We start from the raw sequence: 18560 nt of genomic DNA on the forward strand, positions 1-18560 counted from the left end.
TGTCATCTTTTTCTTATGAGAAGTACTAGTGCATGGGTGAATGAAACTTTCTTTGCTCTATACAATTTATTTTTTTTGCTTAGTATATATAGTGGGAAGCCTACAAGGCCTGTAGGCCATGTCAGACTTTCTTATTTTTGAAAATGGGCCGGGCTTGGCCTACAAATAAAGCCTTTAATAGGCCAGTAGGCCAGATAGGCTAGATTTTTTTTTTACGTAGGCTTGGGCCAGGATGGCCAAAGCCCAGCCCAGCCCAGCCTATTTACACCCCTACTGCTGACTATGTCTGATTCTCATGTATTGTTCAGTTCTCTCTCATTTTTTTAGGACATCAGTTCTCTTTTACTTTCTCTCTGAATATGATGAATTGTTTCATTTCGATAGCGTTTTTTTTTTTTTTAAGAAGCTTCACATTTTAATTACATGTCACTAGTGCTGTCTGGATTATGATTATGATTATTCAGATTTTGATGACAGGTACTTGGGAACGTTGTAATTTAACAACTTCGTAATTTATTAAGATTGATTTTATAATAAACAATTATAATTCCTTTTTTTTTTTTAAAAAATCATCCCTTATTTTAGATGAATTGAAAGTTTTCATGAGACAACGTAATAGACACAAATATATTAAGCACGTAAAACTCTAATTATACCTTATTTAGAGTGTATGTGTCTATTTCGATTTACATAATTTTATCATGTGAATGAGTAAAAATGATCAATTCATCATTCCTCGAGCCACCGGCAACCTTTAATCTTGAGATTTTTTTGGCCCATTCACAAACCCCTTAACACATATTCTTCTTCAATCTTATTGGTCTTACATCATTATTTGTGCTCGAGTTAAATGTTTCACGGATTTGTTCTTGATCACGACGCAAGGTTGATGTGTACTTTTTTTTTTTTTTTTTTAAATTGATCCTAATTACCTCATTGAGGCAAATCAGAACTCCTGGTATCTTTACGGGTTCGACTTTTTGAGCCGCCTATGAGACTAATCCAGAGTTCGGGTGCGAGTCCAAGGATTACGGCACTTATGCCCCTCCCCAGATGATGTTGGTGGCATTCGAATCGAGATTCTCTCCCACCACTCAGTCCCCCCATACTACCTACTAAGCCACCACACTGGGGTTGTTGATCTGTACGTTATTGAAAGTTATTTCACACATAAATTTAATATTTATGATTAAATTACGTATCTATATTGTTAACTCATTTTATTTGAGTGTTAATTAATCCTGAAATGCAATTAATGAAAAAACACAAAATTATAAAAATGCTATTAAAATTTAAAAAAGCCTAAAAGATATATAATAAAATAAAAAGGCACATGCACATCATCTTTCATCATTCGGACACACAGTATATCTGTTAAATAGGCATACAGACAAAGAACTATAGTGAATCAAAATAAAAATTGCGAAGGATTAAAAAATATTTTCTCTTATAGTTAATAAAATTGTGAGATATGTAATGAAAATATGTTCCTTTTCTCTTTCTTCATGTAAATTGTGAGTTTTCTTTAATAACGAGTTATCGTTTAAAAATACTAATATATCTAAATAAATGAGAGATTAAAATAAAAGTAACAAAATTAAATATAATGGTCCATCGTAAGCATTATTAATATAATGTAAGTCATTGATTTTTATGTTTCAGAAATATTATAGTACCCTAACATCTCTTAAGATGAATCGAGGAATATATACTAAATATCTATTTGATTATAAATATTTAAAATATGTTAAATGAAAATCTCATCTAATAAAATACTTGATAAGCAATAAATAAAGGATAAATAACACTTTTATGCATAAAAAAAATATTTCAATGTTATTTTTTAAAAGTTATAAATTTTATGTTGAATTTTATAAATTAAATAACAAAAGTGGACACTCGTAAACATTATAATTTTTTATTTAATAGCTCTTATTATTAAATTTATAATTTTTAAAACAATACGATATTTTATTTTTAAAAAGGGAATTGTGATAACGTAGACAAAAGCAGAGTTCAATCAAACAGGGATGTGTTATTTATTGTCCGTATTTGTTTCCCTTTCCATAAATACAATCAGCCTCGTGGCACAACAGTACTGCATGCCGACAACGTCTAAAAATCCTCTTAACTCTGAACTCTTATCATGTACAAATACAACACAGTTTCTCTATGGATCAAAAGGGTAGAAAAGTAAATTGATAAATAGCAGGGGGCAATTTAGTCCAAAGAAGGATTTTTACTTTCGCACGTGTATGTGGTGAGCCTGGTGCCCCCTCCGATTTAGTCGCACGCCTGCGTTCCGTTCCTCTTTCTCGTGTCCTGCACATCACACCCGTTTTCGCTCTCTCACACTGTTTCTCAGGTAACAGAAACCCATTTGCACTTTTCATTTTTCGTTTCCAGAACTCTCTCTTTCATTTAACTTCTCCTTTTTCTTTTTTTCTGTTACTTTATTTCAAAGATTCAAAGCTTTCTCGAGAAAATCGATGACAAATAACTGAAATATATACTTTTATTCATTCCTTTTTAGGAACTTTGATTTGTTTTTCCTTTGCTTCACTCTTCCTTGAGATGTTAATCATTTCGAATTCACAGTTCCTATTAAGTGGAATTTCGAATAGAAATGTTAATCTGGGATTCTGATAATTATGTTGGATACTGCTTTTCTTCTCTTGATTTAATTATGTTGGATTTTATTCCTGCTGTTGTTGAAGAGTTGTGCTTTCTATTTGAGAACGGAGTATCTTATGTCTTTTATTAACTGTGTTAATTTTTGTAATATTCAGTTACTTTGCACATTGTAGTCCGCATTTACCATTTGGATACCATCCCCTGGTAAATTTGATTCTTTATAAATGTATTTCTATATTAAGCTTGCCTAGTAAATTGTAGATTTGAACATTGTGATTTGTGGTGGATGCTTTGAAGATTCAGTTGTTTTAAACATTGTAAATTTGTAAACTACAGTCACTATTTTGATTCTGTCTTGTGCGCTGGATTGATTATAGTCTTTTTTACTATTTATCTTGTTTAGTAAATTGTTGATTTGAAAATTATGTTGTTCAGTGCATGCTTTGTAAAATTCAGCTGCAGTTATCATGATTCATGAACATTATAATTACATTTAATATCAAATCGGAAAGATTTTTTCGATATAAAAGATATGCTTTGTTTGTATTTAGCTTGTCTAGTAATTTGTACAGTCATTACAGGGAACAGCCTGCTGGCAAATAACTGCGTTGTTTTGTTTTACAATTGATCTATGGTCGTTAATTATTATTATAGATATTTGCTACCACTTACTATTGCCATTACTAGTTAATTGAAGATTTGAGATTATTCGTTTGAGGTTTCACATTTCTTTGATTAACTTGGGTAAGGACTCTAATTCTTATTTTTTAATTTCTATTTTTGTCACTCATTTGTGAGATAGGAATACGCATGAAGGTATAGTTTGGGTTTCAGGGTAATTTCTATATAATTGAGAATTCATATCAAATGTCAAAGAGAAACCACCCACTAGTTTGCAAATTAGGGACATGAGGAAGCTGCCCTCGATAAGAAGAAGATAAACTATTGTCATTGAAAAGGCTCTTATTGATATATTTAGTGATGATTCTGTAGGTTAGTCTTTGCACCTGAAACTTACCCGTTGCAACATTCTATTATCTTCTGCGGACATTTGTGGGTACAATTAACACCATGAACCTTCATTTTTCCATAAGAAGCTAATGGGCTTATCCATCGTCTGAATTTGATGTGCACATATGCAAAAATTTAGATTGTTCTCTTGATACTGTTTTGGTCAGACCCATTTCTGGAATTGATGCTATTTTAAATAGAAAACCCTAACTTTTTTTTTCAGTGCTCTATTGCCACCTTTCATTATTAGCTGGTGTCATCCACTAGTGACAATTGTAACAACCATTCTTCTGTACATTTTTCCTTCTTGATGCTATAGTTCTTTACAACTCTTAGGTCAGGTGAGTGGTAGATTTTCGTGCAGGATGGATCAGAAATATCAAATATCATTATCTTATGGAAATGGCAGGAAGGATACAGCCATGTTAGGATAAAGATGGGCAAAAGATTTATTCTGCAATTCCAATTCCTTACTAAACAAGGACCCATTATAATATGAACATGAGGAACACAGAGAAAAATAAACAGCAAGGAAAAGCTGATTGTTGTAATGTCGTATGTATGGTGTTTATGATATTGATTGTGCAATATTTAGCTTAGAGTCATCCTTATTCAGGTTTTTAAATCAAAATTGATGATCCTCTGGGTAGAGTTCAGCTTAGAATCGTTGTTTGAGTAGCCTTTCTACGCAAATTTTGAGAAAAATGTTTCCAGTTTGAGATTCCCTTATATTGTTATTTTGAGACTTAGCTGAGAATGGAGTTGAACTTTGTGCGATTTTTTAACAATAAATAGGGCTTTCAAAATCTTTGATATGTTACTTCTGTCCTGTGTATTTTCTTTATATTGATAGTGTCGATGTTTTCATTAAGTTTGAAATTACTGTCCCCTCAATCGAGCTAGGTAGGAGCATATTTTAAGCTCTCTGAAAGGTGTAGAAACCAGCGGATAAGGAAATAGTTTCAACATCTTGGATTGCCTGTGACTGTAATTCTTAATAAAGCCTTGTAACTATTGACTATTGTTTTTAGTCTTGGACTATAACAATTGCTTTAGTGTTTAGATGTGCTGGTGTGGTGCCTCTTGTGCTTAGTTTTTACACAAGAAAAACAGTTTGTTGCATATTTCTGAACTGGAGTAACTGTCCTTTGTAACATTTTTGTAGGATTTTGTGATCTGAGCTTAAAGATGGAGCTGAGTAGCATCAAAGATGCATTTGACCGTGTGGCTAAGAAGCAAAAGTTATCCTCTTCGAAGTCTCAAGAAATTGTTGACCAGGTGGGGCGTGAAATTGAGCAGGCACTGGCGACAATTCAGTCACCACATGACCCCTTAAAACCTGTTGACGAGAAATCCATTATTACAGAACTTAAGTTCAAGCTTAATGCTATTGGGGCACTTCAACAGTTAGAAGGATCACATAAGGAATTGAATATAAGTCTTACCAAATATCAAAAACTCCCTGAGAAGGTGTTAAACCCTGACATATCAAAGGCATACAGAAATGTGGACTTTGATACTCATATTGTCAACCAGATCATTGCAAGCCACTTTTACCATCAAGGCTTATTTGATATTGGAGATAGCATCATAAATGAGGCTGGAGAACCTGATGCAACTGCACTGAGATCTCAATTCTTGGAAATGCATCAGATTATTGAAGCTATGAGGAATAAAAACCTTCAGCCTGCTCTCACATGGGTCTCTGCCAATCGTGAGAAACTTGTCCAGATTGGTTCCAATCTTGAACTTAAGATTCACACGCTGCAGTTTGTAGAGATCGTGCAAAATGGAACCCGAGCTGATGCCTTAAAATATGCCCGAACTTATCTTACTCCTTTTGCTTCCCTCAACAAGGATGAGTTCCAAAAGCTTATGGGTTGCCTCTTGTATGCAGGAAGGCTTGAGAGCTCCCCTTATTCTGAGTTGATGTCCCCTGTTCATTGGGAGATGACAACTGAAGAACTGGCACGGCAGTTCTGCACTCTCTTGGGGCAGTCCTACGAGAGTCCACTGAGCGTGGCAGTTGCAGCTGGAGTTGAGGGGTTGCCTACTTTGTTAAAGCTGGCAAATGTAATGGCAGCGAAGAAGCAGGAGTGGCAGGAAATGAAACAGTTGCCAGTGCCTGTAGAATTAGGTAAGGAATTTCAGTTCCATTCGATTTTTGTTTGCCCTGTGAGTAGGGATCAAGGAAGTGAAGAGAATCCTCCAATGCTGCTGCCATGTTTACATGTCCTTTGCAAGCAATCAATTATAAAGCTATCAAAAAACAGCACGCGGACATTCAAGTGTCCATATTGTCCCACGGAGGCCACCGTTGCACACTGCAGACAGCTGTATTTCTGATTGTTCATTTCTCTCTCTCTCACATACATCGCATTGGTGCAATATAGCTTTTACAGCTTTCTTGATGTGTATAAATCTTCTAAATTCCCTTTTACATTTGATAAGACCAATGAGTGAATAACAAATTGAAAGAACCTGTATACAACCTGGAGCTCTGATATCATCCCCCCCTCCCCTCCTCTTTCCTCTTCTCCTCCCCATTTACTTGGATTGTCCAATTTTACCTTAAGTTCTTGCTTTCCTAAGTCTGAACAATTTTACAGGTGCTTCCATGATCTCACTGCTTAAAACTTGTATGGCGTACATCTATGTACAATTATGATTGCACTAGATAAATAGTATTGTTCTGCTTATATTCACCGATGGTTTCAGATGATTGGGTTTTACTCTATACTTTGATTGTTATTGCAAGAAAGATTAAGAGATGCTAATTGGTTAATGGCTATGGTTTTTATGCCATCTAGAGCAGTCAGAAAAAGTAGCAGTGGTTTTTTAAGTTTGTATCAGCTCTCGCTGAGCAAGAACTTTTCTGCTTGAAAAGGAACCTAGATCGATATGTCCTTACCATTTTGCGGGTTAATATCTTATTCAATACTTAAATAATCATCAAATTTTAGTAGTGCTACATACATAATTGCACATCAGTTGCGGGTCACACCATTCATGGATAATGTTCTGATGTTTCTTAACCTTAATTTTTGTTTTTTAGACTAAAACAGAATTACAAAAGGGTTTGTGTACACCAACCGGTATTCGTAGGTTCCTTTGCTTACATAACAGATTCCTTATGTAATCTACAAAATAGATGTTTTATAGTTCAAGAACAGCAAGTAAACCGGGAGCAAATGTGCGGGATTCAAACTAGATGGCAGAACTTTCGGCATTAGACAGTAGTGCGCTCTTTTGCATGCATAATAATGCGGAAAGGCTTGACCTTCCTTAACAGGGCAGCAACGAGCTCTAGATTTATGAATAGATTGCAGATGTATACGATCCCGACTACGAAAAAATATTTTGTTTTCATGATAAACATAGTTAAACAAACTTAAATGGTCAAATCAAAAACTGCACAGCAAGCAGTTTCTTTTGGACGGGATCGAGATCCCCCAATTCCCAATTGTTGATGATGGTTCAAGATTGAAAACAGGACCAAACTCCTGTAAAAGGCGAGAGTAAATGTTGGATTTGTTCATCTGTTAACCGTGGGTTATCAAGTTTCAATTTGAACCAAAATCATATGACGAGAGAAAAAAAGAAGGAAAGAAAACATATCAACTCAAATATTTATTTCGGCCAAATTAATAAACCTACTACCTCAATTTTATTTTCCAGCTAGTTTTGTAAAAGAAAAGCAAAAATACAAATAACCAATTTGAACTTTGAAGTCCCAAGTAATTATGGTGTTGTGTCAAAAACCAATAATCCTCTTGAGTCCAGGAAACAAAACAGAAGGAGAAGGAGGAGGAGGAGAATTGGGAGGTGGGTTCCCCTGTCGTAGATAATCCTCCACCAATTCCTTGGTAGACCTTGCGGACAAAGGATGAAAATGGGAACCCCACTCTGCAACAAACCCTTTCACCAAAACCCATTTCTCTTCTTCATCCATCTTGCTCCATTTTTGTTTAACCTCGTCTTCTTTGAGGCCCAGGTACTCGCTGAGTACTCCGAAGAGGATCTTTCTGCTCTTCCTCATGGCTTCCTCTGCTTGCACCAAATGGGTGTTGATTCTTGTGGCCTTTGCCGCAAACTCTGATGCCAGTGCTGCGTCGCTGATGCCATTGCCGCCGGTGCATGAGATTCGGGTCTTGAGCTTCTGGGTGTAAAGAGTAGCGGGCGAGTTCGAAAAGAGCGTGGGAATTACCTGAATCTTCATAGCCATTTCAGAGGTCTTGGATTGATTGAGATTTTTGTTTTGGATTTTATATTTTGAGTAATTAAGTTACTTATTCTTAAAGCTATTTTTTACTCTTCTAAATTTATTTAAAAGAAAAAAAAATTAATTTATTTATGTTCAGTCTATTTTATTTTTAAATTGATAAAATTTGCATTTCGTTAGTTTTCTTGTATCTCACTTTAATTTAAAAATAATAATAATTAACTCATAAATAATCTTAAAAATTAATTACATATTTAAGCATGACACTTTTATTTATAAGAAAAGTGTTTATCCTTTTAAATAATACAATTTATATCTTTTTACTCTCACAAAAAAGTGGGATTCACATCTTCATTTTTTTTATCAACTCTTTCTTCCTTTATCTATCTCTTAAAATGACACAACTTTACATCATGTAAAATAAGACGTACTTTTTCCTTTATTTATACCACTCAAACTACCTATTGGTTTAATTTAAAATTAATAATATTTGATTTTTTTTCTCTTTTTCAACTGTTTTTAAATTAATTGATAAGCCTATAATTTCCTCTGAATTGACTTTCTCCTCTTGGATTATACATAATCACATAATTGATGGCTACGCTTTCACAAAGTTATTTAGCTACAAAATAATTTGATTTTGATTTTGTTAGTGTGATAAAATTGTTATGTTTTTTTAATGAAATAATTAAGGATAAAAAGTTAAACACGTTATTAATGGTGGGTAACAAAGAAGATCAGTTCCTGATTCCTCCTCCAAGTTCCAATAGTTCATAAAGATAAACATGAGTGCGATCACTGTTACAGCTACGAGCAGTGTCACTTGCACCATTTCTCTTTCTATCTCAACATTACAATCATCTTTTCCTTCTTCGCTACGCTTTCGCTGCGCATTTCCACTCCTCTCTCGTCGTTCTGCTCTCTGCTTCTCCGGTACCTCCTTAGTTCCCTAACCTTGCCTCTATTTTCTATCATTTTCCGGTTCAATTCGAGTGTCTTCTAATGCCTTTGTGTTTTCTTTGTCTTTGGAGTTTTGTATGCGCCACACGATCTCTCGCTTTTCGTTTTGCTTTTCTTCAAATGGCCACGCAGATTTTGGTTTACGTAGAGCTTTTTTTGTGTGTGTGGGAAGCACCTTTAGGTTACATTTGTCATAGGATAGAAGATCTACCGAAGCATCATTCAAAGAATTAGGAAAACGAATTTTGAATAATTGCAATTAATTAGTTTGCTTAAAGTGTAACTATCTAATGATAATTGTAACACTGTATTTTGATCAAGAGTTCTAATAATAGTTCTTATTTTTAAGTGTGCTTCCCTGTGCATAACTCTTTATTTAGCGAGTAATTAGTTCAATTACTTATGATAACCATTTATTTCTACTGTTGCTATGATTTGGGTTCTCACTAGAATTCTGATGCTATATTACTTAATTTTCTGTTCTGTCATGTTCTGCTGCATGAATGTTTACCAGGTTTGTCAGAGAGTATGGATGGTGGTGCTGGTCCGAGTTTGTTTCCGTTGCATCGTTGCAAAACCATTCACCTGGTTGGTATTGAAATTGAACTCACTTTTAAGATCAACACACTGTATCCGGTGTGGACTTGAAGCTGTTATGTATTTTATTACAACGACATTCAAGATTGCCTTCTTTCTTGGTTCTTTCCATGCAAATCAAGGCATTGCCAACTTATAAACCATACGTTCAGGTCAGGCATGGACAGGGGATCCACAATGTAGAGGGAGATAAGAACTACAATGCATACTTGAATCCTGAATATTTTGATGCACATCTTACTCCATTAGGCTGGCAACAGGTAAACCACTGCAGCTTATTGTGTGAAACATGTTCAGAAGGGAAAAGCTTGCATGAGTCATGCAGTTTAGAGATGGAAAAATAAATTTAGTTTTTTGAGCGTGTGTTTGCTGCTAACAGGTTGACAATTTGCGTAAACATGTTCATGCATCTGGGCTTATGAAGAGGATTGATCTAGTCATAGCATCTCCTTTATTGAGGTACCAACACCTGTGTGCAGCATTATTGACTCAAATGCTTTATATGGATTTAGAAACCGTGTGTCTCTCTAATTCTTGAAAGAGTACCTAATTCTAAATTCATGTTAATTTTTTTTGGTGAAGATCAGGAAATTAAATATATATTTTTTTTCCGCTTATATGAATTTCAAATATCAAGTGGACTTGGCATAGTTTTCCTTTCTTCCACTTTGTGATTGGTTTAACATTGTGCTATTTTGCAATGGCTGCTAAAGGTACTCTGTTTAATTTTGTTGTAACAAAAAAATAATTATTGCATTCATTCTCAACCATGTTACTTTTTTATAGGTTTATGTAATTATATCTTTATGGTTTGGCTTGTACAAGCAACATGATTAGCTTTTCTCGATTGATGTGTGATTAGCTAGGAGGCAACATTGATGAGAAATCTCTAATTTGATGGTTTGAGCATTGGTGTAACTTATTGTGTAAATAAAAAAATGTACAGCAGGTTCATAGATCCGGTATAGTATCTATTCCAGATAGATATTATCGCTGAAAGATATAATTAATGGGATTTTTTTTCTTCTTTTTTTGCAATTCAATTCAATAGAGCATTCTCTGTGTGTTAATCAGATGGTATATTAATGTTATCTTCCATCTATGGACCCAGTGGTCGCTAAAAGTTTCTCCCTCCCTGCCATGATTAATGGAGGGAATGTGAGTTTCTTTAGTATTAAATCAAAATTATATGTGCATTGGAAATTATTTGGATTAACGATGCTTCATTTATGCATGTCCATGTAATAACCTGACTTGTTCCTGTTATGTAGTGGGTTCATGAATGAAGGTGCATTAGTTGGAAAAAGCTAGGTTGGGACATCCATATTTGGGTTTTGCAAGTTATCCATATCTGGGTTTATGTGGTTATATTTGGGCTCATGACTGAATGTTGTTTTTATGATACCACCATAGTGAGCTGGGAGATATTTGGTTGAAATGATTGTGTATGGTACAACATATGATTTTAGGACTCTACAAACAGCTGCTGGGGTGTTTGGAGGTGAGGACTACACAGATAGAATGGATGTGCTGCCTCTTATGGTGGCAAATGCTGGAAACAGCAATCGTGCTGCAATTTCAAGTGTGAATTGCCCACCAATTGTTGCTGTTGAATTTTGTCGAGAACATTTGGTATGTCAATTTATAATCTGAGCATCTTTTTTACCCATTGGCACGAGACATTCTTCTAGCAGAGTTTACACCATATTGCTCCATGTACTTGTCTACTAGAGAAAAAGTCCTATCTCCCTCTCTGCGCAGACAAGTCTTATCTTGGTAACAAAAATCTTTTAGCCATCAAGAAAATGCTTGCGAATCAATCACAAGATGGATATCTTACACTTCATAGGGGGTAGGAAGAATTTAGAATGTTATTACTTCACAATCAATAGACTTTTTCCTGCAATTCATGTTGTATGCTGAGATTGAAGGATGGAACAAGAGAAGTGCCTTTTAATTCAGGCTTGTTTGCCAATATGACTTAGACTGATTTCCTTTTTTTTCCCTGATGATTCTTGCTTAAATATCGGGTTATGAGTGGTTTTGGAAAATCATTAGGGTGTGATTATTCAATTGAAATACTCCAGACAATGCCATAGGATGTTGAACTTCAGGTAGTGTTTGGTTGAAGGTTTATTTTGGGATTGATGGGAAAGTGTAAGTGGATATTGGAAAATACCACGTTTGGTTCAGGTTTTTTCAAAAAATACCAGGCAAATAGGATAGATGGGAAAATGATTTTTGTGTTGATTTTTGGATAAAATTCACTGTTACAGAATACCACTTGAGATGTGGTATTTTGAGATAACTGGGGAAGTGAAAAAACAGGTGCAAAGTTTCTCCCGAACATAGATTTTGCATATTTAAATAAATTTCTCTGGTAATATTTGGGTCAACCAAACAACTTTTTTTACATTTTCCTACCAAACTCACTTTCCAACCATTTCTCTATCAATTACATTTCCCTAGTAAAAAAATATTTCTCCCGAACCAAACACTACAAAGACAGCCAATAACCTTGAGGCGGGTTTCATATGTGTGTTTGTGTGTATCTAATCTAATACTATTATATTAAACAAGGTTTCTGCCCTATGGGTCCCATGTCATGTGTTTTCATTAAAGTAATTTTTTTCCCTCCAAAAAGTTAGCTTCTTTCATAAACTAGACCACAATTAATCTACCTCTTCATACAGCTGGTCCACAATTTAGACATTTGATTGCAAACATGCCTTCAATGGTATCTGCCTTTAATGTGTAAATTTACAGAAGTCCCATTTATTTTCAATTTTAAACTTGAATGTCAAATCGTTGATTCATATCATTGCTTGTCTTATCTTCTTATCCTCCATTGTGCTATAATACCCTCCCCAAAAAAGAGAACAATCTCTAATTTTATAGCAACATCAACATTAACAACACATTTATCCCCAACTAGTTGGGGTTGGTGGTTGAGGAACCCAAAATGAAAGGTACGAAAATAATCTCTAATTTTATAGCAATAATAAATTTTAAAATTTTATTTTGTAACTCCATTTGAGTCACGGCTGTTATTTTAGTTAGAGAATATGGTATTAAAGGCATGTCAATACATAATGGAAAAGCTTGACAAACATTAGCTTAAATTGCAGAAGTTGTAGTTAGTGAGCATTTACACAAGTTGTATAAAATGATGTTGATTTATATTTTATTTCCAACAAAGACTTGAATGATAAAAATATGCAATATGATGTTTCGTATTTATTGAATGTGGCTCTTCAGAATAAACTTCAATATTTTTCTATAAAAAATTAAGTTTGAGATTAACAGCATCATGGACCACAACTAAAATGATTATAATATAATGGTCTGAACAGCAATTATTAAGCAGTGACCAGCAAATTTTAATGGTCATTGAATAGTTTATGTATAAAAACTTGGAACATGAAATCGCAAATTAAGGGCATGTTTGAATACTGTTTCTAAAAACAGTTTTCTGGTTTTCAGAACAAAAATACAAAAAAATATGTTTGATAAAGCCTGTTTTGTAAAAAAAAAATTGAAAATTGTAACTGTTTTTTATTTTTAGAATCAAATTTAGAGAATATATCTAAGTTGTTTTTGTTTTGTATTTTGACTTTTAACTTTCAAAACAAAAAAATTATTGAAAACACCTATTTCATTAACTATTATACAAAACAGTTTTAAGAACAAAAAAAATAGAATACAATCAAACAGACCCTAAATTTAAATTTGGGAAGCATATAAATTACTAATAGAAGAGAAAGGTTGCTTCTTCATTTTCCTTTTCCCTACTAATATATTGTCAGAAGTTGTCTTTTATGTTCAAAGATAATTTTAGCACATTTACGTAATTTCTCTTGCTGTTTTCTCATGCAGGGAATTCATCCCTGTGACAAAAGAAGAAGCATCAGTGAATATCAATTTCTATTTCCTGCAATTGATTTTTCACTGGCAAGTACCTAGATTTTATAACTTTATGCACCCTTTTTGTTTTGTGATTTCGTAGGAGATGGCTGACACTTTTCTTTAGCTGTACAAAAATTGGGCAAATTGCAATTTGTTCTCTTTGGGTTTATGCTAACTATCTTTTTATTTTCCTTTCAGATAGATGGTGATGAGGATATTTTGTGGAAGGCCAATGTTCGGGAGACAAAGGAAGAACTTGCAGCTAGAGGGCTCAAGTTCATGAACTGGTATGATTTTGTTGCTGGAAAATTTTATTATTGATACTGTCAATGATTTATATAAAGAGTTATGCATAGTAGATGTGATGACTCCGTGCATTTCGTTCGTGAAAGCTAAGTTCATCTTATCTTCCTATGATGAACAGCCATACATTGTAGAACTATATTAATTTGGTAAAATATTAATGTTTAATTTTGCTAACCCAATTGGACTTATATGTTATACCAAGTTAATATAGTCTTGCTTTCTATGGCTCTGTGTAATAGAAAGATAAGATTAACTTGGCCTTCCTGAAATTTATGGAGTTATCATGTCCAGCATTTTGTAAAAGTTACTAGATACAGTTGAATAATGTGTAAAATTTAATTGAAGCTTCTTTATGGCTAAAAATAACTTGTGTTGTGTCTCAATTTGTGAGAAGTAAATAGATAACCGCTTGCTGATTGCTCTTTAATGATTATTACAATTGGTATATTAGTATTTGGTATATTAATTTAGAAATCTAGAGATTATCAGTAGTTAAAGATTTATGTAATTTTTTCTTAAAAAAAAAAATTCTCATTTTTTTCTTCTTTTTTTTGCAACTTTGCATTACTTTTATGTAAGTAACTGTAAATTGCCATCAAATGTGGTATCATTCATTTCTGAAGCTTTTTTGATTTTTCACTTCATCACAGGTTGTGGACACGGAAAGAGAAGGAGATAGCAATAGTGACGCATAGAGCATTTTTGTTTCATACTCTAAGTGGATTTGGAAATGATAACCGCTCCTTGGGGAAGAAGGAAATATCCAAGCAGTGAGCTCGCCAATATCTCACATGTAGTTATTTGTGATTCACATCTTTTTGAGCTAACAGAGTTGAATATGCATTGTTCTTATGATTTTGAAAATAGCATGTTTTGTTCGTGGAATACATAATTTAATTTATTTCTCATCTGTTTTGTTTGCACTAGTTTAAAAGAAAAGTATTATTCCCTTCGTTTAAACGTAGGATTAAATTCTTGTACTGGCGCTGTGATATGTTCATCAGTCTTTATATTGTAGGAAATAATTGACTAGTTTCATGTATCCTTATTCCTTGCAGCTTTGCTAACTGTGAGCTTCGCTCCGTGGTCATCGCTGATAGTTGAGTTTATGAATACAACCTAACAAATTAAGAGCCTTCTTTCATCTCCATCAGGATTTTTATGATCTATCATTTATTCTTATCCCTGTAGTGTGACAGGATTGGATGCATCAACCACCGATTAATTATCCAGGCAAGTTACATTCAGAGATGGACCTCTTGTGATGTTTCTGATGAGAACGCTGAGAAGAAGGGTTTTGTTAGATATTTTCATCATGACTCTCCGGAAATCTAACATGATTATTTCAAATTGCTATAATCATTGTTCACAGGAAATCTTTTATTTCGAACATTTGCCAAAGAAAGTACCCCCTGTGGTGTGGGAAATCTCAGATGCCTGGATGGTAACCATACATGAACCTCAGTTATTACAATTTTTATTGACATGATATTGATGTTTATTTTTTAATTAGAAACATTTTACAATGATAGTGGACTACATTTAAACACAAATTGGAATATATTACTCTGTAAGTCGCTTAATGAAAAGTAGTAGGTGGAACCTCATCAAATATGCTATTTATTTCTGCGGATAAAAAAATGTATAATCTTAAAGAGCAACGCTGAACATTCTCTAGCAATTGAGTTCTTGAAAAAAGAAGGCTCCCCTTCTACATCTTGATCTTGATTTTTTTCATGTTTCATAAATAATGTTTAATTATGTCATTAAATTATTACAATTCTTATCTGCAGAAATTATTTCCGAATAACTTGTCAAGCCACATGCCCTTTTGAGAAATGATGCCCCGAGGATGAAACACACTGAATTTGCTAAATGGATAAGATATACAAATAACACACATCGAAGGCTTCAGCCATAACCAGCTAGAAAATCTTAGCTTCAGATGGTCCTCAGAACATCATAGTACGACACAGGCTTCTTCTTTGACTCACCGCAGAGTTTCTGAATAAATTAGGTTGAACATTTACCAAAAAAGAAACTATGCGTGGGGATGCATGGATAGACAAAATGATTACTATAGTACACAGAAACTGTGGGGATGCATGGACAGAACTTTATATATTTATGCATGACAGTATGCGTACCTCTACCGCAGATGCTATGCGCAGAATAGTAGCTTCCGCCCATGGTCGACCTATTAGTTGCAAACCTATTGGAAGTCCTTCTTTATCGTAGCCGACCTATACATGAAACATTTGATTAACCGAACAAACAGAATATGATATCGCAATTAGCAATAATTATGGTCACTTAATTCAAAGAACTCTTCAGACCAAAATAATAAATACTATACTCTTCTTGAGTGATTCATTGCACTCTCACTCACCGGGACAGAAATGGCAGGGAGTCCTAGAAGATTTGCCGCAACAATGAATCGCATAAGGTAACCTGAGCAACAATCATCAAGTTAACATACATGGGATGAAGCAAGTTATTGTATATTAGGTAGGCAGTGAGTTGTCGTAATCATGGCATTTTATTTAAGGTCTGCCATGAATTATTATGTTCTTACTTCTAAGGTAAAATGAGTCAAGATACCAGTCTCATAATACACATCCTGTATTCAAAAAAAATAATACACATCCAATACGAAAATTTCCAAGATGTGTTGTGCTAAGGATCGTTTGAATGGAATACCACACAATGTTCAGTATAAATAATTGCCACCAAAATTATGACACTTTAAAATTCTGTCAGTCATGACAAAAAGACTCTTTATTCAGAATCTTACGGCTATATTGTAGGGACAAACTTTTTTTTTTTTGGTACATAGGGACAAACTTTTACTTGGCTCTTTTGTTGACCTGAAGTCTAGAGACAATTAAGTAATATCATAGACAAGTTCGCTTGTCTCGTGATGACAAACCTTATAGGTTATACTCGTCTGTTATATTATCAGTGCACGAGTAGTACTAATAGGTGATCTCATACGTTATGTTAACAACAATGCTGCATTGCAAAATATTATGGAAGAAAAATATCCTGAAGCTGCAACTTAAAGGTGAAGCAAATCACCAGTAGTCGACATATCCGTTTCACCACTTTGAAGAGCACTAGGAGATATTCTGGGTGCTGTCATGCTGTTACAAACAAAAGCAGCTCAGCTGGCAGTCAATTATTCTAGCAGCAACTACAAAACCTTCCAAAATAAGATGTGGTTGAATTTTGTAAATATATGTTTCCCTATCAATGACACTTGTTTTTCAGTCCCACCTTCCCCAAAACTATCCTACAAAAGCAGCTGCTATCAGGAACTAACCAAAGACAAATCATATGATATGATAAGATCAGTTTCTCTTTTCATCTTTTTCTTTCTTGGCTAGATGATGCATGAGCAAATTAGATACTAATGCTATACTGATAATATGGTTGTCTTAATACCAATGAACTATTAACAAATGCAAGAAAAATATAAATTATTATCCAGAGTGGTAAAACTAATTTCCTATCCTATCAAAGAATTATAAAAGAAATTTTGCACAGTAAAGGGTCCATTACCCTGAGGTGTATTTCTACCACAAATATTCATTATACATACATACGTACCCGGTTGTTGGAGTCACTATAACATCCACTTTCTTGAAAATTTCCATGTGGTAATGCATAATCCTTCGTCTGAAACATATAAAATAAACTTTAAAAGCTACATACACAACTACGAAAAAAATAAAAGCTACAAACACTATTTTTTTGTACGGTTTACATTAGGTAATCTATGGTAGTAATTATTTCTATAAATTGAACCATATGATTTTCAGAGCACATCAGTAAAAGAAGTTTAAATAAAAGGGACGAAAGTTTGGTATATTTACTATAAACTCTCGTCTCACCTAATACATTGGGCTGCAACATAATCTGCTGCTGTAAACGACCGAAAAAGTGCCAAACTTGTACGAGTATCATATGTCAATTTTACACCTCTCCTGTGAAAGAAAAGTAGAGGAAACCACCATAAATTTCTCATATAAATGGTCAGACAAAGATAGCCAATGTCTAATATTAACCACTTTTATTAACAGATGAGAAGGATGCCTTTTACCAAATAACCTGTATTGCCTCTTTGCAATTAGACTACAAAATGGAATTACCAGCATTAAGTTTCGATATACTCAAACATACCCCTCTTCACAATGAGGATTCAGTGAACGTAAGCATTCAGAGCCAATGGAAACAAGATGGGCAGTTCGCATCTCATGAAGCTCCGGAATAACAATTTCGATCATCTTCAATTATAAGAGAAATGTTTACGACTTAGCATTGTTTGAATCTATCATGCTAAACTAGAAATTAGGTGTAAAACAATCATTGAAGTACATGATAACATGATGAACTTACTTCACAACCATGCGTCTTGGATAGCAGATTAAGAGCATCCTCACATTTATCAGAGACTTCAGTTGAATGCACATCATTAAACCACTTCACAAGAATAAATATATTATTTAAGAAAGAGCATATCAGATTAGTCTGCACATAAAGTCTTTCATGAAAGGATAGGTGATTACCGGGGTGTACTTTCCTATTCTTAATGATCCCAAAGCATTTGAATCTTCATCAAATGACAGAGTCGGCAAACAAGGTGGTGACTACAAGGGAAATATAAACATCATGCTCACTAAAGAAGAATAGAGAAGTTTTGCATAGAGAATAGAGTATAGAATAATAAGAGTTGGTTTAGTAGTTTGTCTTTGTCATATACTCATCCATAGCATTGTATTAGATGTTTAAAAGAGCCTCTGATTTGTAAATAGTAGCAGGACAAAGGGTTGTGTATGTACTACACCCTAATCATTGACGTCTTTTTCTGTCTTCAATTGTAAGCCTTGATAAATTGCCAAATATCAGAGGGTAACCTATTCTC

The 18560-nt window shown here is 34.0% G+C and overlaps 3 protein-coding genes and 1 pseudogene across 5 annotated transcripts; 2 read left to right on the plus strand and 2 right to left on the minus strand.

Annotated features, from left to right (window-relative positions):
- Positions 1 to 2264: 2264 nt before the first annotated feature.
- Positions 2265 to 6327, plus strand: LOC133312827 (protein RMD5 homolog). Of its 2 annotated transcripts, XM_061514100.1 has the most exons (3): positions 2329 to 2365; positions 2790 to 2838; positions 4811 to 6327. In XM_061514100.1, the coding sequence occupies exon 3, from the start codon at positions 4834 to 4836 to the stop codon at positions 5989 to 5991; it is 1158 nt and encodes a 385-aa protein (XP_061370084.1). In that variant the 5' UTR covers positions 2329 to 2365; positions 2790 to 2838; positions 4811 to 4833; the 3' UTR covers positions 5992 to 6327. The 2 variants fall into 2 exon arrangements, with proteins under 2 accessions (XP_061370083.1, XP_061370084.1); XM_061514099.1 differs by lacking the exon at positions 2790 to 2838 and having other exon boundaries at positions 2265 to 2365.
- A 959-nt stretch (positions 6328 to 7286) lies between these two features.
- On the minus strand, positions 7287 to 7883 carry LOC133312868 (uncharacterized). The gene has a single exon (XM_061514145.1). It carries the CDS (start codon positions 7868 to 7870, stop codon positions 7400 to 7402), a length of 471 nt encoding a protein of 156 aa, XP_061370129.1. The 5' UTR covers positions 7871 to 7883; the 3' UTR covers positions 7287 to 7399.
- A 743-nt stretch (positions 7884 to 8626) lies between these two features.
- Positions 8627 to 15261, plus strand: LOC133312866 (phosphoglycerate mutase-like protein 1). 2 transcript variants are annotated; one of them, XM_061514142.1, is made up of 10 exons: positions 8627 to 8800; positions 9342 to 9415; positions 9577 to 9684; positions 9804 to 9883; positions 10894 to 11056; positions 13301 to 13379; positions 13533 to 13617; positions 14287 to 14406; positions 14695 to 14735; positions 14836 to 15261. In XM_061514142.1, the coding sequence occupies exons 1-10, from the start codon at positions 8653 to 8655 to the stop codon at positions 14859 to 14861; spliced, it is 924 nt and encodes a 307-aa protein (XP_061370126.1). In that variant the 5' UTR covers positions 8627 to 8652; the 3' UTR covers positions 14862 to 15261. The 2 variants fall into 2 exon arrangements, with proteins under 2 accessions (XP_061370126.1, XP_061370127.1); XM_061514143.1 differs by having other exon boundaries at positions 13301 to 13375; positions 13529 to 13617.
- Positions 15262 to 15274: 13 nt separating this feature from the next.
- LOC133312860 (fatty acid amide hydrolase-like) lies at positions 15275 to 18385 on the minus strand (annotated as a pseudogene).
- Between the last annotated feature and the right edge of the window lie 175 nt (positions 18386 to 18560).

This window comes from Gastrolobium bilobum, unplaced genomic scaffold (genome assembly GCF_033153095.1).
Source record: "Gastrolobium bilobum isolate Gb01-03AN ecotype WA unplaced genomic scaffold, APGP_CSIRO_Gbil_v1 utg12574, whole genome shotgun sequence".
Lineage (NCBI taxonomy): Eukaryota > Viridiplantae > Streptophyta > Magnoliopsida > Fabales > Fabaceae > Gastrolobium > Gastrolobium bilobum.